The following is a 21,637-nucleotide window of genomic DNA, read 5'->3' as shown; positions in this document are numbered from 1 at the left end:
GGACACTTTCAAATGTCTTTTTTTTTTTAACCCTAAAGTGGAAGGCTGGACTAGAAACCCCGTGGCTTTTCTGGAAGTTTATTTTAGATTCAGTGTTGTAGCTAATCGAGATCCGGAAGAGCTGAAGCTTCAGTGCTGGGCATGGCTCACCTCAGGCAGGATGGGGCATTTCAACCTGTGTGAGCCCTTGGTTGCTCACAGCCATTTACAAACTGCCTGAAAACATTGACTGGCTCTAAACTTTGGTCTTCCATCCACAAGAATGCCAAAATAAGTTTGTCCACTCTTCAAATTATAGGATTGTGTGGTTCTGTGGTTTTCTGTGGTAGAAGCTCTGTGGTTTCTTAAGCTATTTTGTGCACCCCTAACACAGAGTAGCTGTTAGGCTTTGCTTAAATTGAATTTTTGAAGCCAGAACCCCAAGCTCTAGCAATTTCTTTTGCTATATTTAGAAAAAAAACAACTACAACAAAGTCATGTAGCCATCACTATGGTAACTAGCAAAAAATTCATCCCAAACCCCATGTAATTTAGCAGGGAGAAAGCCATCCCCATTGCTAGCATCCAAAACCTACTTGGTGGCATCTACAAACTTGAAAACTCCTGGGTGTCCTCGAAGCAGCTGCTCTCAGCTGGGCCTGTCCCAGGTCCTGCCTGTGCAAGACATGTCCCAAATGCTGGAGTGAAGCAGAGCTTTGAACTCGGGCACTGCAGCAGCTCCTCTGCCGTGGCCCAGGAGTTCTGGCTCATTATGTCACAAAGAAATATCGGGAATATCATTTTGGATACGATCTCCTGTGACATTTAATGTATTAGGTGAATAACTACTGAGCCTGAGGCTTAAACACAAAAGAAAAAACACACAAAAATATCCTCAGATCCCAACAACCATTTATTAACAGCCTGTGTGCAATGACAGCATGAGTTTTGTTATCTTAATGATTTATATTATATTGCAAAATAAGGGATAGAGAATGCCTGGATGTCCTTTCTGTGGAAGCAAGGGATAGGCAGAGAGCACAGGGGTTTTTCATTCTGAAAATTGTGATCCAGGATCTTAATGGGAAGTTAAACAGCAGAAATATATTGTGCATGCTGCTGGCAGAGTCCTGAGAGATTCCATCAATTGGGAAGGCTGCAGCGATTTTACCAGACGCTGCATCAGCACCAATAAAAAGTTTTAATGGTGGTGATAGCATTAAAAAAAAAAAAAAAAAAAAAACCAACCAGACAGGAGGGAAAAGGTACTCAGAGTGACTACACTGATAGTCATGCACAGCAGATGGGAGATTCAGCAATTCTAGAGATAAACCTGACAGCACTTTCAGACAGAATTCCAAGAGGAGAGCTGGGCCTGGGACATATTTAAGTTCAGTCAATAAATGCTGCAACTGTGTTTGAGGTTTAACAGTTGGGCTCAGACCTTGGGCAGCCTTTAGGGTGAAATTTCCACATCCTCAACAGAATGGTGATGCTTTTCTTCCCTGTCCAGTGAAGGGGCTCTTAGGCCATGCTGGGTACAGGGGCGTCCTTTCAGATTAAGCCCAGACAAGGTGGATTAGGAAAGAATTTGGCAAAGCACAGGGATGAGAATGCTGTGTGTGTCAGACCCCAGAAACTCGAGTGGGAGCAACACATGGAGAGCTGGGTGATGGTTTTATGAGAGATGAGAAGCGTGACACGATGAGAACTGGGCAGGAATTGTGCCCATCTGTGACACTCAAACCCTCCAAAATGTGAATGTACTAAAAATACTGCAGGGAAACCTGCCTGGGCAAGCTGCTGCTGACCTTGACCAGGTGAGCAGGAGCAGAAGAGCTGGGAGAAGAATGAGTCAAAGTGAGTAAATGGAACAGCCCAGCAGTGAGGGGTGTTTTCCCAGCCAGCCAAAGGTTGTCTCCAGTGATGTCCCCAGCCACTCCTAGTGTAAATTGCCAGGACATCCAGAATTGCTGCACACAGACTGCTTGGGAAGGGCGTGGTGCTGGATTTGAGACTGCTCTGCTCAGCCCAAATCCAGCTGGGACAAGGAAGAAAGGGAAGGAGAGGAGGGAAAACAGTGCAGAGGGCATCGGCCAACAGGAAAAATATTTCAGTGCAGAGAACAGAGCTGATCTTCAAAGCAAGATTCACAAATTGAACAGAAAAACTTGTGAAACTGTGGACAAAAAAAAAGTAAAGAAAGAGTGCTGAAATCTCAGAGCTCCAAAAAGTAACTTTCATTTATTATATTAAACAATAACATTTCTCTTATTATATTAAACAATATAACACATGAGATGGGTTAAAATTAAAATACCTTACAATTTGTTATAACATTTGAAAGATAAATATAACCACAATAATGTACATATTTGGAGATATTAGTCAGATTTAGGTCAACACTGCAGTTTCCACTTTGTGTTTCCACCTTTTCAGATCAGACTGAAGGATGATTTATTAAAAGGGACACCAGAAGAGCACTCTGCACTTGCAACAGCAGAAGGAACCACAGTCACTAGGAGCTTTCCTTTGAAATTGAAAGGGAGAGGCAGAAGTTGGAAAAATGAAAATTCCATTTTATAACAAATTAGCCTTTATTTATAAAACTTTCAAGTAAAAAGAGCAGTATATCAACTGATCAAACAGGTGTGTCAATGAATTATAGTTAACATATTTACTCTAAAAATAAATCTTCTATGATTCCATCATACTCCAAGCAAATTCCTTTCTAAGAAAAGATGGTTGTTGTGAAGTCTACATAGATGCAATATTTAACCAAATACATAACCAAAAACCTGGCTGTTCCACTAGTACAGGAAGATAATTGAATTAGACGATTAACAACAGAGATCAATTCACATCAACAGAGTTCCAGCTCTAAATGAGGATTAAGCAGAAATGAAATTCCTGAGAGGGAGGAAAAAAAAATACAGAAGAAAGGAGAAATCAAACTCTTAGACAAGGGAAAGCAACAATTCTACTTGGACCAAAACTCCTTGGGCCACGGTTCTACAGAACAAATATTCTTCTCAATGGAGAAACACTAAAGAAGAAATAGTAACCCCAAAAGGATTATAAGAAGAAGTCAAGAAAAAGTGTTCTATCCTTGAGCATAAGACGGCAAAATGATTTCTACAATAGTGCCAACAGATTTCACAGATGGGAATCAAAAGTAAAGAGGCTTGCACAGACACAGCTTGGAACTTCCTACACTTTGAGAGCACAGTACATGGAACAAGATACAGGAAGGACTCGTGACCCTCACAGGGCAGAGGCTCCATGAAGAAAAAGTTGCCTATATAAAAATATTTCTTACAGCATTATTGTGGAAGTATGACTTTTACGAGCATCTGTTTTCATTGCAGGGTGACTGGGAGGTTTGAGGGTAACTGAGGGAAACCGCTGAAGGCAAATGTGAACACACAGTTCTGTGAGGGGCAATGTGGTAATTCAGTATCTGTGCCCTATGTGCACTGCCTGCATGGGCAGGTTCAATGGGAATAATTGTCTGTCTGTCTGTCTGTCCTGTTTAACTGCTGTGCCTCAGTGCTCTGCGCAACCCAGGGCTTTCCACGAGTCCATCCAGTGGTATAAATTCCACATAAAACGTGTGTGCCACCATAAAACCCTGCTAAACTCTGACCACTCAAGGTTCCACAGAGGCTCATAATTTATCCAAGTAGAAAGAAGAATCACCCCCACTCTTTCCTCTAAACCAAACATGCAATGGATATTTGTTCCTCCTGAAGTAAAAGCTCAGGTGGAAATGGAGGAAACACAGAACTGGAATCCAGATGACAATTATGTGCAACCAATCTGACTGGAATGAAGCAAGAAAAACATGTTTTCCACCTTTGCCTGTGACTGTTTGGGGTGTGTGTGTATGGGAGCAGCTCCCCACAAATATTTTTTTCAAAAGGAAAAGAAAGGAAAGAGGGAAGAGGGAAACTACGAGCAAGAATAGAAGAAAACTCACTGCCTCCGCCCAGAGAAGAAAGATGAGATGCAAGATCAGCAGCTGAACCTACATTCCAAACAGATACTTTAAAAACTACAAAGAATGTGAAATTACATCCAGTGCAGATAATTACTACTTTCTGCCAGGGTTCTCTCACACCTGGCACAGCCAATGAACACATTTATTCATGTCAATTAAAGAAATCTTGATACAAATTGATTAGAAATAATTTCTCCTCTTTTTTTTTTTTTTTTAACCAGGACTTTGAAACTCTCAGAGCCATGAGCTAATCTGATTTTCTGTAAAGATTCAATTCTGTATCCATATGTGGTTATCTGTGTATGTTCACACATACACACAAGCTTTAATATATAGAATATATATGCATATTCTACATATTCACTGTATATACATATTTTATGTACAGCACAAGGAACTATATACTGGACATAGCATGTGGACATGTATATACACACACTATGATTACATTATACAATACTCTATATATATATATATGTATATGTATATATACACATAGACACAAATAATATGGATCTCACTGTACACTGTATATGCACTGGGGGTATTCACATTTTCCATATCTTACATTGTATGTATTTTCTCTGCCCAAATAGCAACAGGCCTGTTTGTGCTTTAAATTTCACTGGTCTGGAGGAAGAAGAGCAATGTCTTGCAATAGAGTTTTGCCTCAAAGAGCAAGTGCAGGTATTGTACAAACACTGAGTTACAGCAGAGGGAAAGAATGTGGGGAATCTTCCTTTTTATATGGAAAATTGTATTAAATGCAAAGTGAGGAATCACAGCTAGGTTTTCTTCTACTGCAGTGACAGCATTTTGAATCAAGAGTGTTTCAGTAAATTTAAGGTTCCTAAATCTAATACTGTGCATAGACAATATATTGGGTTCTGTCCCTGTTCATTGGTTGATCTGCAGTTACTGTCCAAGCAAATATGAGGAAGAGTCAATAAGGAAATACAAAAATGAGCCCTAACACTATACAGAATGCTGGAATAATTCACATTTCTGTCTCCCTGCTGGACATCTTGAAAACATCATCTCATTGGCCTAGAAGCATTATAAAGTCAGTGTTTTAGGGCCCTGACAAAGCAGCAGAAAGTCTTGTTATGGTACAGAACTTCAAAAATGCATCGAGCTCTTTAGTCAATCCACCTGTCCCACTGGAGTGCTATCATCCCATCCAGAATTGGTATTAATTTCTAAATTTTATGGTAGCAGAAGAGACACCCCAAGAACTCAGGTGAACCCTGGAGGATCTTACACATGGGTACAGTTTCTATAACTGCACTGAGAATCTTGCAGCCACCTGCTTTTGAAAATTGCTCTTTCACAGCTGAAGTTTTATCATGTTACTTACCTAAAGACAGACACAAGTTAGCTCTCAGAGATTTCAAGTTCTATACAGTAACAGAAGAATTCTCTGTGTTTTAGTGTGTTTGATCACATAATCAAACATATATTAGAGAAAAATTATTGCAATGGGAAGGGATCTAAAATCAGGATCTTCAAAATTAGAAATAGATTCTGTTGCATCCCAAAGGGCTCATTAAAGGACAATATTAAAGACCATTATATGGTTGGTTTTGGTATTAGAAATAAATCTTCTTCTGAGGAGAAGAAAAGGTTTACATTATTTGTAGTACCATTAGCACAGGAGACACACAGCAAAAGGGGAGTTGTGACTCCTGGAAGGAACATCCTAAACGCGAAGAGATGAGTGTGTCTGCACACCCACCCATCCACCTACCTCCCCACAAAAGCCTGAGGCTACAAATGCCACGTCCTGGCTGCATTTCAGAGCTGAAAGCTACCAAGATGCTAAAAAAGATGCAGCCTGACTCCTCTGTGTAAGGAAAGCATCCAGGATAAGGCAATCCCAACTGAACAGGGGAAGATTGTTTTCATTCACTGAGCAGGCACTATCATTGTAGTATGAAAATAAAAGTAAGGAAGCAAGGACATAAAAAAATAGAAATGCATTGAAGATGATGAAGGAATATCACATTTAAAAAAAAAAGAGAAAATGTTGTAAGACAAGGGCCACGTCAGTAAGAACACAGAATGTAAAGCTTTTGTATTCCCAGAGAACAGAGGGCAGGAAAGACTGAGGACATTTAAAAATGCTGTGCTAGATCCCTACTCTACCAGACAGAAAAGTCCAAGGCAAACACAACAGAAGTTTTAGAATTCCTGTAATCAGAAAAGGCATTTCTAGTAAGCAAATTAAATTCACAGACTCATTTTTTCTATGACATGTCAAACACATTCTGTGTTGTGTTTTCCAGGTGGAAGCATTCAGTGCATACAAAACCCGTTCCTACCTGGTCTGAGTCCTGCAAACTGGATTTTAGAGCCAGCCCAGACAGTGCTGCCACAACTGATGTGTGAATGTGTATTTGGCAACTAAAATCTGATTCAACTTGGCTTCATTTCAGCTAAAGCTGCTTGATCTGTAACCCCAAAGAGGTGGAATCGAAGAAGCAGAGGTAGAGACTGTCCCAGAGGGTCACCTGGCTAACACAACCTACTCTGTGAGCTGGGAGTTGGAGTAAATGAGGGTAAAATGAGTGTACAATGAGTGTACAATGAGTGTACAATGAGGGTACAATGAGGGTAAAATGAGTGTACAATGAGGGTACAATGAGGGTACAATGAGTGTACAATGAGGGTAAAATGAGTGTACAATGAGGGTACAATGAGTGTACAATGAGTGTACAATGAGGGTACAATGAGGGTACAATGAGGGTACAATGAGTGCTAGGGGGGAGCACTCCTCACACATGGCAACTTTTCCACCACTTCATTTCCTGATGTCACATTAAAGCAGCACCCAAATGTGTTTCACCACCTTGCAATCCTGTTTGCTTGCACTAAAGCAAATTTTTACTTCATAATTTAACTGCTAAATTATTTATCCCATTTACTGAATTAATTCCCGCTTTTAGTCGTATACAATTATTAAAACTCAATGAAAACAAAAGTTTAAATTAGAAGAACTACTGATTTCTAGAGTCTTCAAATTTGTACTGTTTTACAGAGTTCACTGTATCCATCATATATAAATTGTCAGATTCTTTTGCAAAAGCCACAACTTCTGGATAAAAATACCAATGAATTTATGCTTTGACATAGCTGATGCAGAAGAAGTACTGATTAGCCTACCATGAAGTATTAAATAAATGTAACAAGTGAAAGCTAATTCTATAAATATTCTCCTTTTATGACATTTTCTTTTAAATCCATACTGCAGCCTCAAAGACCCAGTGGAATTCAGGTTATAAAAAAAAAAAAACAACGGATTCACAAGCTGCAGTTTACTCTATGCAACATTTGTGTTTCAGATAAAGAAACTTTCAGTACCTTAGGATTACACATTAAATTTCTTACAAGCAATAAATTTTTATCTAGAACATATAATACAGCTTATACAGTGATTCCTGCAGGTTATGCACTCGAGAAGCCACACAGAGCCTGGTCAGAGCCACAACCAGCCAGTCCTGTTTAAATCTGAGGGTGACTTAAATTATTTTCACAAATATAAACCAAGGATTTAGTATTTTTATAAAAGCTTTGTTCCAAGGTTTCTCTTGAACAAGGTGGAGGCCAAGACCCTCTTTAAGAGTTTGGCATGTCAGCCTTACTGAGTGCAATGGCCAACTCAAGGTCTTCTTGTTCTTGTCTCCTCAACCGAGCCAGTCTTTCCTGCTCTGCTTTTTCACTCTCTCTCTTCGCCCAGGCCAGCTGCTGCTCCTCATTTCCAAACTAAAAAATGAAAATGGAAAATCAATTAATAAGGTTACCAACCAGCTCGAAGAAATTGTGCAAAAAAATACAAAGAATCAGACTTATTGAATATTCGGCTCAACTATACCAGGCTGTCTTAGGGCAGTCCTAGACTGAAATTCACTCACTGGCTCCCTCACTTCATCCTTTATTTCCTTAATTTCTTCCTCCTTCACTTCCTCCTTTGATTTATTTCCTTAATTCCTCCTTCCTTTACTTCCTTAGTTACCTCCTCCTCCTCCCACCTGGAAATCAACCCACATGGGATGCAAGTCCCCGCATCTGTGGCTCACTTGGGTAAGAAAACTGCCAAAAAAACCCCTCCACAAGCACAAAAAAAGGAAGTTAATGGTTTGGAAGCACAGCAACTACAACCATTTTTAAGAAGAAATAGCTGGTAAAGCTAATAGTTATTTATTCTTGTGCAACTGCACAACAGAGAGTTTTATTGTGGTAGTTCCTGCTAAGGGGAGGGGTTTGAGAAGTGATTTTGGACACTGCTGACATGTGGGAAGTTTCACCATCAAATCAAAAGTTACCCAAAGTGCTTCTGCTGCTGTCCATAAAATACACAGAGGTTCCCCAGTAAGAAATAATGTGAGAGAATCCAATTTACCTCAGCAGAGAACACTAAGAAAATATCACACTTAATAACATTCAGCTCCTAAACCTGTTTGGGCTCCCCCAAACACAAGTACAATGCAGCAGAACTTGTCCAAAATGATATTGTAGTATTTACCACTGAAGGATGCAGAAGTTTGCTTGTTTGAACTTTTTGAACAAAACCTGAATTTTTTTTATTGAAATCATAACAATTTCTAACTCAAATATAATCTGTTCCCAGCTAATTTTAGCATTTGCTGAGGAGGAGGAGGATGGGAACAGCTGCATGCAAATGTTTGCATTAAAGCCCACTTCTAAAATCTGCTTTTTGGTTTATGTTTTGGGGATTTTTTTTTTCTGCGTGCATGCAGGAAAAGATATTATTTGAGGGGTTTTTGAGGAGAAAAATTTCAGCTGGATGAATCCTGCAAAAATCCCTTGTGGCCCAGGGCACAGAGACTCTGAGCCTGCTGCAGCCACACCTGAACTATTGAACTGAGGGTTAAAATGCAAGCTTCAGTGCTGAGCCCTGCCCAGCTGCATAAACCCCGTGATAGTCCCACCCCAGCCTCCTCCTCCTCTCTGCAGTGTCTCTGGAATTTCTGTTTTTTATGTATTTTGACATAAATCTGCCTATTTGAATTTCTTTTAACCCAAACCCAATTCTCATTTACTCATCATTTAATCATGCCTCTGGATGCCCATCATTCTTCATTTTTTTTTTTCTGCCATTGTGACTTTAGAGATGATTTGATGCAAAAAACCCCCACTTTTCTTCATGCAATATCTCTGCTTTGATTGCTATAAAAATTTACATGAGAATCTTTGCATTTGATGTCACTAAAATACAACAGAAGTGTAACACCTTTTGAGATTTTACTTTTAAAATGAGAGATCCTACTACACTCCTTATTTAAATAATGTCAGCTGATAGGTAAGATTAAAAAGCTCATTAAGATTTTAAATAAATTAATTTTTTTTTCAAGGTAAAGACAGATACAAATGGAAGCAGGAATTCTCTGCTTAGTCCAGGAATTGAGGCAGATCCAACAGCTGGGATGGAAAATGAATGGTTACTATTTTCAGAAATATAAGACACTTTGGTCAAACTATTTGGGATATTTTTTTAATGTTGAGAAACCAGTTTTACTTCTATGGCTTCCATAGAAGGAGGCTTCCTAGGATAAGGCTTCCAAAGTTTATGAGAGTCCCAATTATAACTTGTTTATTGGACACAAGTTATATTTTTGCAGTTAAAAGTGCTGAGTGGAAAAAGAAAAAGGAAAAAATAGGCAAGAGATTCATTGGAAACAAATCTGGATGTGCCTCGTTACAAGTGGTTGGCACAAAGTACAATTTTCAGGAGGTAACTCTCACCATTGAGTAGTGAAATAAATACAGAACAGTTCATTAATGCCACAGATTGTCTATAAAAAGGTAATTTACAGCTAATTTAATACAATAACAATTTTTTGCCTATGTCCAGGTTTCAAAAAGTCGATAAATATGTGTCACATGTGTAATTACATTAAATCCTTCCTTTCCTTTTCTTTTTCAGAGGTACAGTGTAGATGAAACCAGCAGACTGCAGCAAGACAAATCATACAAACTCCACCGATTTGTGTGTGCTGAATTTCCAGCTTGCACTGAGACAAAAAGCTCAGTGCTCAGTGTTCTGTTTCTTGGCAAAAAAAAAAAAATAAAATTGGTTTTTCTTGTTCTGTAAACTGCAGCTGGAACCCAGAAATACCTGCAATCTGAGCTACCAAAAGAGTGTTTTGTTCCAATGAATCATATTTAATGACAGCAACAAGGTTAAGGATGCAATGAAAATATACATAAACTCTGGGTGCGTGAATTTGCCAGTGTGTGAAAAAAAGCAGCAGATTTTCCTACTAAAATATAATGAAGGTTCTCATGTTCTTTCTTGGAACAGTCAAGGATTTCAATTAAAATCAGGTTGTTTGATTATTCAGTTCTACATGATTCTGTTCTTAAGATTCCATGGATTCAAAGTAGATGTCAAAAACCTTCTGTAAGTAAAACTGATTTTCATTTCCACTATGAACAAAGTTTCCCAACCATGAGGCAAAGAGAAGCACAATATTCTCAATCATTTCAAGGTAACTGGCACATTTCAAATATTGTACAGAAGGATCAGAAATTGTCAAGTGTAGTAGCATAATTGTGTCATAGAAAAGGAAAAAAACCCATGAACTGAGGCAAAAAGGGATCAAAATTTGCCTTTCAGCCAAATTCAGTCAACATTTCTTTTTTTTTTCCTACAGGAGGAGAAATTAATTCAGAAAAACTGATTTAAAAATTTATTTCATTTGATGAAATGCCACTTAACAGGAATTATTAAGTGGCTACTGCTCATCTCATTTTTCCTACTTGTTCCTTATCTTCTAAAGATAATCTGAGCTGAGAACGTGATGGCACAGCAAATCTGACCCTGGAGCACCCACTAGGATTGGGATCAGAGATTTTAGTTAATCATTTGATACAATCACTCAGAGGAAACCACGTTTTAACTTAAGAAATAAGGGTCTGGAAAGTAAGATGACAACTGGGTCAGAGTCATTCCATTCCATCATTTGTCTTTGATTGCAGGAAGAAATTAGATGTTGTTGAAGAAACTTCAGATAAAGCAGGTTTTGTGTCTTATTTTTATTAAGAATGTCACCAGTTTGTATACAATCAGAATTTAACTGTGCAAATCCAACTATCTGTGGTCAAACATACAACAAATCTTGAACTTGGACGTTTCAAAAGTGATAAATTAAAGCCCTGAGGCCAACTAAAGTCTGCACAGATGACCTCAGCTAACAATATCAAATAGGAAAGTGATACACATTTAACATTAAATAATAACTAGGAAAAAAAAAAAAACCCAAAACATTAAAAAGAAACAACCTGAAAAGATTCAGCTTAAATATCTCCCCTTGCTGAACACTGTCCTGTGTCCAGCAGAGCTAAGGAACAGAGTAAGTTCAATTTTAAGTTCAATTTTACTGCGTGGCAACATGAGAAAACAAAAACATGTGAAAGGAGGAAGAAGCCTGAGGCTGTGGATGGAACAGATTCTATCCACTTATGGAAGCAAGAGGAACCACACCACCACTGCATTTCCAACTGCAGCACTAAAGGCAAAGCCAGGCTTTGGAGACCCCAGTATTTTTAAGGGAATGGGGACCTGGCTTTGTTTTCAAACCTTCAGGGATGGTCTTCTGGAGTGCAGCGTGGACCTTTCTATCTTGGCTCTGCAAAACCATTTTGTTTTCTCTGTCTTTTCTACAACATCAGTAACATGAACAAAATTCAACAGCTAAATTTTCCATTTCTGTCTCAATTTCTGCGTCTCTCTATGACCACATTCCATCATATACAGCAAATGTCAGAATTTTCTCCACAAACAGTTACAAGGACTTATTAGAAACTTTCTCTTCAAGGATTTGCTTCTCAGGATATGGTGAAATTGCTAGAGAAATGTTCAATATCAATTATTTTTGAGTCTTTACATCATTGGCTCCCAAAAATCCATTTACAAAATAGCCTCCATGCAACAAAAACAATACACAGATTCTGCTACAAAGAATTTGAGAGTAAAGGCACACTGTACTAAAATAATTTAAATGCAAGTAAACCCTTGAAAATTTAGTAGGAAACTTCTTTTTTTTATTGAAATAACGCCTTTTTATTACAGAAATATTAATACAAAAACAATGAGGACAGCATGAAGGTACTGAGAGACAGAAGCCAGGGAACAGTAGGTTTTGCAGGTAAGACAAAAACCCAACAGAGATTGCTGCAAGCAGAGCAGAAAGTGGTTTGCTCAGAGACAAGGAACTTAACTTACAGAGCTGAAGTCTGCAAACCCCAAGGAAGAGTCTTTAGAAGTTTTACTTGAAGAGGAGGGAGCAAATGGATCTTTTCCACTAAATGGGTCCCCAAACCCCTTTTTACTTTGAAACAGGTCACTGCTGTCAGCCCCAAATGGCTGGAATGGATCATGGGGCTTGGGAAAATCTGCAGACCCAAGGTGGCTTACAGGAGTACTTTTACCTGGAAAGTTTAGGAAAACAAAAAACAAAAAAAAAAACAAAAGGAGAAAAAGAGAAGTTACTTACCATGGACAATGCAAAGCTCTGAAATAGGAAACTGCACTGATACACTTAAGCATCATCCAGCCTTCCTGGGGTGGGTGAAAATTTAACCCAATATAATGGAATTCATTTCTCAGTGCAAATCATCTAAAACAGTTGTTTTGTTTAAGTGGATTTAGCTATTTATACATACCAAAATATTAATACCATCAAGATTTTAAATGATGAAACCCATTATAAAGACATTTGGTCAGAAAAAAATTGACAAGTATGACTTTGATTTTCCAGGATTAGAGATATTTCAAGTTTAAGCTTGATTTTATATAGAAGACAAAATAAAAAACCATGTATCACTAAAGATAAGTAAGGTTAAATAGGATTAAAGAGTAACTTAGCTGTCACTTTACAGAATGCCTGCATTCTGCCTTTTTTCCTGGAATTGGTTCATCCTTCTACCACCATGTACACAAAGAAAAAGAGGCCAATTCACCTCTCTCTGGGGTGTCTGCTCCACAACCCACCTTTTGTAGGTGACTGTTCTTATATTCCACCCCAACAACAAATGACATCACAGGAATTATTGTGTATGCTCATAAATATGATGTGTATACTTAATTTTCTTGCAATTAAAGCATCAAGGGTTGATTTTTAATTCCCCTTGCCAAAAGATTATTTTATGAGGTCAGATAAACAGATAAATAGATTTCTCCCCCTCCTGCCCCACCTAAAAAAAAAAAAGATTGCTCCTGAGAAGTATTTGTCCAGCTTCCAGGGAAAATATTCCTTGGGTGAACATTCTTGATTGCAATATGTACTTGATAAAGGAAAATCTAGAAACATTCTTAAAATAAACCAATACTTACAACTATGGCATAATAACCTGAATTTCATACATTATTTGTAGCAATAGAGTTGCTTTGAAATATCCAATTATTTGAACTATAATTTCATAGGAATCTTATCATTCATTCCCATTATGATATACATACTAGGAAAGCACAGAGAAATGGATCAAACCCTAAATTTCAGAGTGTTCTTGGCACATCTAAGTCATAGCCTGGGAGCTTTTCAGAAAAGTACTTTGGTACGTGCTCATGAACTTCATAATATATGCTATATATGAATATATGCTCAGATGTGTGGAAATACTTTTCTCAAAGGGAAATAAAGATCAGCAAACTTGCACTGAATAAATGACCTATCCAGCAACTTCCAGTAAATCCCAGCTCAGCCTCTCCTGCCCTCAGGACCAGCCAAAAGCCAGAAGCCAAAAGCCAAAATCCATCCTCCCTTGTACTCAGCTGGCCTCTGTTTCCCAAAGCCAGAGGCACCTGTGGGCAGGGAGCTGAGGAATTGGGAATCCAGGGAGCTGAGGGAATCAGGTTTACATGGAACTGAGGGAATCGGGCTCACATGGAGCTGAGAGAATTTGATATCCAGGGAGCTGAGGGAATCAGGCTTACATGGAGCTGAAGGAATTGGGTATCCCAGAACTGAGGGAATCAGGTTTACATGAAACTGAGGGAATCGTGTTTACATGAAGCTGAGGAAATCAGGTTTACATGAAGCTGAGGGATTGGGTATCCCAGAACTGAGGGAATCAGGTTTACATGAAACTGAGGGATTGGGTATCCAGGGAGCTGAGGGAATCAGGTTTACATGGAACTGAGAAAATCAGGTTTACATGAAACTGAGGAAATCAGGTTTACATGAAGCTGAGGGATTGGGTATCCCAGAACTGAGGAAATCAGGTTTACATGAAGCTGAGGGATTGGGTATCCAGGGAACTGAGGGAATCAGGTTTACATGGAGCTGAAGGAATCAGGTTTACATGGAGCTGAAGGAATCAGGCTTACATGAAACAGAGAATTTGGTATCCAGGGAGCTGAGGGAATCAGGTTTACATGGAACTGAAGGAATTGGGTATCCCATGAACTGAGGGAATCATGTTTATATGGAGCTGAAGGAATTGGGTATCCCAGAACTGAGGGAATCAGGTTTACATGGAGCTGAAGGAACTGGGTATCCAGGGAACTGAGGGAATCAGGTTTACATGGAGCTGAGGGAATCAGGTTTACATGGAGCTGAGGAAATCAGGCTTACATGGAGCAGAGGGAATCACACAGACTCTCATTAGTGCAGTGCCAACATCAGACTGAGGTGCACTACTGGCACCACTGGCAGGCATTGAGCTGCATGCAAAGTGGGAAGCAAGCAAGTCCCCAGCTGAACAAGCAGACAGAGAGACATGGAAAACGAGGCACGTGCAGTAGGAGATAGAACTGGATTTGTTTAGTCCTGGCAGTATTTGAGGGGAACTTGGTCATAGTCCTGCAAGTCTTCCATCAGGAAAAAGGTGAATGGATTTAGGCTGGACCGAAAGAGATACACATCAGAAAATCCACAACATTTTTAAAACTTAAGGATACTCCAGACTGCCCAGGGAACTTAGAACATTCCTAGAACATCCTGAGTTGGAAGAGACCCTCAGGGATCATCCAGTCCAACCCCTGGCCCTGCACAGCCACCACAACAATCCCACTCTGTGCCTGAGAGTGTTGTCCAAATGCCCCTTGAGCCCTGGCAGCCCTGGGGCCGTGTCCATTGCTCTGGGAGACATTCTATCAACACGTCCGCGAGGTTTGAGAAAGTTTCTAGAAACAGCACTGGTTCAGCTGCCTTGAAGCTGGAAGGTAAAGGAGATCTGTTAAAGTTAAAGCTTGGCCCAGCACTATTTTCCAAGGTTCAGCACATGGATCACATCTGACACATGGATCTACAGATCCCCGCGGCAGCCATGACCCGTGTGGCTCCTAAAGAGCGGCAGATCAGGCCAGTGGAAGGAAGTGACAGACTGTACATGAAATTGTTCTCCTCACAAACACAGACACTCCCTCACCCCACCTGCCCTTCCACAGGGCACCTTTTGCTCTCTGGAACGACGTCTTGCGCTTCCATCCTGCCCATCCTGGTGGCCTCCAGATCTCACCACTGCCACAGCCATCCCATGCCAGGGGACAGGCAAGCCTGGCAAGGGATGAGCAACTCAGCATTTCGTGTGTAATGCTCCACAGAGAAGAGCAACTTATTTAAACTTGTTTCAAATTTGAGTCATGGAATTCCAGAATGGTTTGGGTTGGAAGGTACCTTAAAGCTCATCCAGTTTTAACCCCCTGCCATGGGCAGGGACATCTCCTACTAGACTGGGTTGCTCCAAGCTCCATCCAAACTGGCCTTGGAGAATTACAAAGAGAATTAAAGTATCTGCATCTCCAACTTTTGGTCAAGGCAAAACAAGAGCCTTCTAGGTTATTTCCCCTTCCTCTACTGCCAGTTACCAGCAAGTAAATTCCCCCTCATACCTCACCCTGTATTGCCCAAAACCAATTTGGAGTGATGGAGGTAAAACTGACCCATTTTAAGCTGCTTTTTTTCTTAGGTTAAATATTCTGCTAGCAAAACCACTTTGTGGAATTGGTGACTGTTAACACAAATGCTGGGTTTGCAACGTATTTGTTCAGCAAGACTGGTTTTTCTGGGTGGCCTGTTTAAGGTTTTTGCACAAAGCTTTGGGTGGTTTTGAACCTGCACAGAGCATTAGGGTTTCTCGTGCTTCATCTTCACAAAAGATCACAAAGAATCACTTTGTTGTAGAGGAAATGTCACCATATAATGAGAGTTACTGCTAATGATATTGAAGGCTTTCATTTTACACACTGAGTGCCATTTTCTTCAGATTTTTAGATGTTAAAGAATAGAATAGGGTGGTAATTTTTGTATTTTGAAAAAAAAAAAAAAGTGAGAGGGAAACCCTTATGCAATCAGGTTTATTTTTGCAGAGCAATTTTTAGAGCAGCATCTACTCTGAATACATCAACCACAAGGCTGATGATCCATGATGACCATCAAGTCCAACTCCAAGTCCAAATCTCTCCTCTACTGCCTTTTCTATGTTGTTCACAGCTCACATTATCCTGCCACACTCTGCAAACGTGGTTTTGAGACCTGGCAGAAGTTTGTTTGGTTCAGTTAGATGTTCAAATTTACTCATTTATTAGCCACAAATTAGTAAGAACAACACCAGCGTTATCTTTCTGATGTCTTTGCTGACTTACAGCAAGTGTAAGTCTCCCATCTTAACTACACAAAGAATTTTATAGTTTAGTGTGTCAAGAATGTGGGGATGGGCTTTCCACAACATAAAGCAAAAGTACTCAAAGCACAGTTTGAGTTACCACCTCTACTGATGGACATTGGTAAAGTTGCAATACTGCAAGATATAGTCATAACCTAGATTGCATTCATCTTCCATTTGCTGGAAAATGTTGCATTTGTACATGACTCTGCTCACCGTTCTGAGGTATGGCAGGCAAACAGTTGTAACCCTTATTTGATTTTTCTGCTAATAGTTTCAGGGGAAAAAAAGTTCAGAAAAAAGCAAAACAGGTCCTATTCTGAAACCACAGCAGTTTCAGCAGTTACCCAAGTGGTGCACACAAACCACACCGAGGACTCACTTCAGCAAAAAGAGATGATGAACAAAATGGTTTACCACAGCAAGTGCTGTTACTTAGAGTGAACTCCACCCATACAAAGGGCTTATCTAATTTCATACCCCACAGCAAACTTGAGTTTGGAGGGCTGAGATCTATATTTCAAAGCAAATATAACCTCACTTGTAGGATGCAAACACAAAATTTGTCTTATTGAATTACAAGGTATTGAGAACGAGTGAAATATTTAGAACTCTCTCAATATTCTATGGTTCAATGCTGGGCCTGACTTTCTGCTTAGAAGAGGATCTTGCTGAATGATGAGAAGCAGCATTTTTCCTGACTTTGAAGCCTAGATGGATCAAGCTCATGGGCAAACAGGAGAGAGTGGAAATGACACAACTTTAACCTTTCACTAAACAAGGGCTCATTTCCAGGATACTTTCTAAACTGAAAAATAGCCTTTAAGAAGCCAGAGCTGTGTTGCAGAGGATAAGGAGTGATAAGTTAAGTCCATACCTGTGATTATACCTGAGCATATAATCCCAGGACTTCCACCTCTCCTGTTTTCCCACATGGCAGAAGAAGCCTCAGGTGCCTCCCAGCACATCTTTCTCTTGGCAGTTTACCAAATTTACATCTCATTCCCAACTTACTCAGCATGATTCCCACCATCCTGGTTAAGATTATCCAGCTCCTCCAGTGATGCAGAGTAAAATCTTCAGAAACTGAACTCACAGGAAAAATGATTACTAGTTTCAAACTTTGCCTGAAGGTTAGTTACATTAAACTAAATTTTCTACAGAATACTTGGAGGTCTTTGTCTTCAACAGGGGCTATTGCAAACTCAACTATTTGATAATGTTCTTTGCAAAAAATCACAACATGTTTTTTGTAACAGAAGGGAGAAGTTTTCCCCTGCAAAAACCCCTCAGAACTGTTTTTGCTTAATACTGCAAAGTTTGCGCCTTGAGTTCACCGAAAACTTCTGCTGAAGAGAAACATTCTGACCATCTACAAACTTCTTGAAAGGTGAGAAATCGTTACATGTTCAGCCCAAGAATCTGCTCTGAAACAGCTTCTGGACAACCTCTTTCAACCATCAGTACTGAAATATCTTTACTCTGAGAGGCCAGCATAAACAAGAGAATCAAAGCGTGAATGGAATTTTTAGCTTGTGGCCAGGCAGGTGCTCCACCCATGAGTCATTTATCCTACACAACAAGGGATGCCTGTGCTCTAATGTAACTGTCAGGTCTTCTAGAAGGCATGAAAAACAAAAAAACTTTTCCTGTCAGTCACAACTTCGAGGCTGATTTTCTCACTCTTGGCTACAGAGGAGGGGAAAAAAAATAAAGGTAAACAGGCACCAGGGTACTTGTGAATAAGTCTGGGTGCTGAAAAAGTTCTAAGGAAACAGGTGTGTGGCATCATGCACAAATAAACATCCCAGCACTCCTGTCATCTCACAATGAGTAAAGAACAGAACTCTATACACTGCTCTAGATCAAATCACTGATACCCACAAGTTCAATAAATCCACATAATTTAGAGTTAAATCTAAATTAAATCATGGGAATTATATTACATGATTTTTTTCTGATTAACACAATCCTTTCTTTTGTTCCTCACTTCTAATTACATCCATCTTACTAATATGGCTTCTTTCTTTTAAAATTTATCTGACTAAATACATAGAGCAAATTTCTACATGGGAACATTCAGACTTTGGCCTGCATTTATAAGAAAAACACTGAACCGATTGTAAAGTCTGAATTTTTATCAAGTTGAGACACTGAAGACACATCTTAGGCAAACAAACTACTGAAACCCATTTTTATGTCCAACTCAAAAAGCAGCAAAGATCTAAAGCCTTCTTTACCTCACTGAAAGTGTCAACACAAGGTCAATGCGCACTGCCAGTGCTCTTGGGCTGCCTTAAAGATGAGAAATAAAGTCTAAAATTGCAAAAACAGTCAAACCATAAAATGCCTTTAATTTAGAGAAGTGACACATACAAAAAAGAACTATATTTATCGTTGGCATGAAGGAGGAGGAAGCATCAAACACGAAGGAAGGGAGCAGCAGAAGCTGCACAAACACTGCCTGCACTGCCCTGAGCTGGGCCAGCAGCTGGTTACACACAGAAGGAACAAGAGGCTCTGAAATTGTCCCAGGGGTACAAAAGACACCCCCAAAGAATCTAAAACTTTCACTTGGACAATCCTTGGTCCAGGGCAATCTGGAACACGTCTGCATATGTGTGATTATCTGGGTATTTAATCATTAAAGCTTTGAGGTCAAAGTGCCATCAGAACAGCTCTTTTAGATCCCTTCACAACTGCGTGCACTTGAGTGGGCAAATCCATCTGCAATTTCCCTTCAAGCTCCCTGCACCACAGGAACAGAACAAAAAGATGTTCTGCTGGTAATTTTTCTTGCACTTGTAGCTTCTCTGAGGCTGACAACAACCTTCTGCAACCACACTTCAAAGGGCAGGCAAAGGGTGGCCACCCCAAAGTAGGGAATTAGAGTTTCTGTAGGTGATGTGTTACAACATTCAGCACAGCTGTAAGTTTGCAGATTGGTTCAATAAACACAATATTAAGATCCTGAAGACCTGTTAAGATCTGAAACCCCTGACCCCTTTTCATTTTTTTAAGCTACCAACATGTTCAGATATCATTTATCAGCCAACTGGCAAGATGAAAAACCAGGAGTTTATCAGCCAGATTTTGCTTGAATCAGCCTTTTCTGTCTTTTTTGGTAGGACAGCAAAATACATCTAGCAGTCTCGTAATTAGTGATGTAGTGAAATACTGAACACTAACACCCTGATTGATTAAATTTATGATCAGTAACATCATTACTATTATTTTCTAATAATTTCTAGTCACTCAAACACTCTGCAAATCTTTGTGTTTGCTCTGAGGTTTGGAGCTCCACAGAACCAGGTCTCTCTGAGGGATCAGTCATGCTTCCTAACCCAAGGCAGGCTACTGTCCCCCATATTTTTTCAGTATTTTAACATTTCAGAACCGTAACAAGTAATAAATAAATAAATAAAAACTGTGGGAACAAAGCTGAAGCCCTTAACTCAAAAAGGTTAATACAGAGGTGTTAACCACTAACCTCTGAAAAGCCAATATTCAGTTGCCATCATAGACCAACGCTACAAAAAATAAATGGATCACTAAACAAAGCCGAAGCTTTTTGACAAACTCCTCATGTGCAGAGTGGAATAGTAATTTACCAATGGGATTTATTTTAACACCTGTATTTCAAACAGCAGCTAAGTAACTCCACTAATTTATTTCTTATCTAGGATGAATTCAATGTGTCATTCCTTTAAATTTACTCAGAGTGGCTGTGGACTCCTCATCCCTGGAATTGTTCAAGGCCAGTCTGGACAGGACTTGGAAGAACCTGGTCTAGTGGAAGGTGTTCCTGCCCAAGGCAGGGGGGTTAGAACTGGAGGAACTTCAATGTTCCTTTAATGATCTGAGATTCTATACATTCCAAGTTACACTGTTATTTTTCTGCTATTTATATATTGACGCCCCAAAAAAACCCTCAGTTTTTAAAGTGCATTAGCATTTTAAAAGTACACTATTAATATAATATTCACTACCTCTATTATTCACTAATAACAATAACAACATAAATGATAACATTTACATAAGCTAAAATTTATTTTAATAATTAAAATTCATAAAATAATAATGTTTATTAAATAATCATTGCAAGAAAGCAGCACACTGAAATTGAAAAGTGTATTTTCTTCCTGTATTTTTAGAACTTTTATTCTTTCATAGTTAAAAAGTTGAAAACCACTATAAGCAAGCAATAAAAATTGAGGAAAGGTTGAAGGTTTCACACTGCTCTGTGTGAAAGGTTCTTCCACTAATATCACAGGACCCCAGAATGGTTTGAATGGGAAGGATCTTAAAGGTAAGAATGCTGCCAGCACAAGTCATGGAAACACTGAGGGTGCCAGTTTGGAGGCTTCAGGGTGACTTTTGCACGAGAAGCCATTTTGAACCTACTGCCAGTTCTAGGGTTCTCCATGCATCCTGAAATTTGGGTACCTCATCCATCACTCCTGGAATCAGGATTAAGGCAGAATCACATTCATCCAAACTTCCTGATGGCAAAAACATGTTGTCTCTGAGCTTCTCCAGCAACCATGTGCACCTGGACCATCATCAGTTGAGCAGGGCCAGTAACACTTGTTTGGAGGATGCCAACTGGCACCTGGTGACACCGACTGTATTCCTGCATGGAACTAAAATGACAGGATATACAGAGTGGTGGGTATGGAGCATGGGTCACTGAATGCACCAGCAGCCTTAAAGGCACTAAATTATCTCTCTGACACTTGGGTGTGTGTTACCTCTCCCATCCTTGAGGCCTACAGGAATACTCAGCGCTAAAACCCAAGACAAATGCACAGGTGTCATAAATGACTGTATCCTACAGCTTGGTGTGCCTTGTCCCCAGGTCACACACACTCCTGTTGTGGTGCTAACCTGGTGGGGAAGGAACTCTCGTGTCTGAAAGGGCACACAAAAGGCAGACACAGCACCACAGAGTGCAATGCCTGGGTCCTCTCCTCACGTCACTCATGTACAGCATCAATGAGGCAGGGCACGACCTGCTGGAACAGCAGGGGT

General features: G+C 39.7%; 1 protein-coding gene across 5 annotated transcripts in view; it reads right to left on the bottom strand.

Annotated features, from left to right (window-relative positions):
• Positions 1–2,204: 2,204 nt before the first annotated feature.
• EPS15L1 (epidermal growth factor receptor pathway substrate 15 like 1) overlaps positions 2,205–21,637 on the bottom strand; it is a 46,135-nt gene continuing 26,702 nt past the window's right edge. For 4 of the 5 annotated variants that reach the window (XM_036399403.2, XM_036399404.2, XM_036399405.2 and 1 more), the window contains 2 exons: positions 12,225–12,430; positions 2,205–7,741 (listed from right to left, as the gene is read on the bottom strand). In XM_036399403.2, the coding sequence (XP_036255296.1) occupies positions 7,595–7,741; positions 12,225–12,430 (353 nt within the window). In that variant the 3' untranslated portion in view covers positions 2,205–7,594. The remainder of the gene's footprint in view (positions 7,742–12,224; positions 12,431–21,637) is intronic. The other variant, XM_036399406.1, reaches the window with a different exon arrangement.

This window comes from Molothrus ater, chromosome 26 (assembly GCF_012460135.2).
Source record: "Molothrus ater isolate BHLD 08-10-18 breed brown headed cowbird chromosome 26, BPBGC_Mater_1.1, whole genome shotgun sequence".
NCBI lineage: Eukaryota > Metazoa > Chordata > Aves > Passeriformes > Icteridae > Molothrus > Molothrus ater.
The sequence above is the reverse complement of the archived record's forward strand: the minus strand, read 5'-3'. Positions and strand labels throughout refer to the sequence as shown.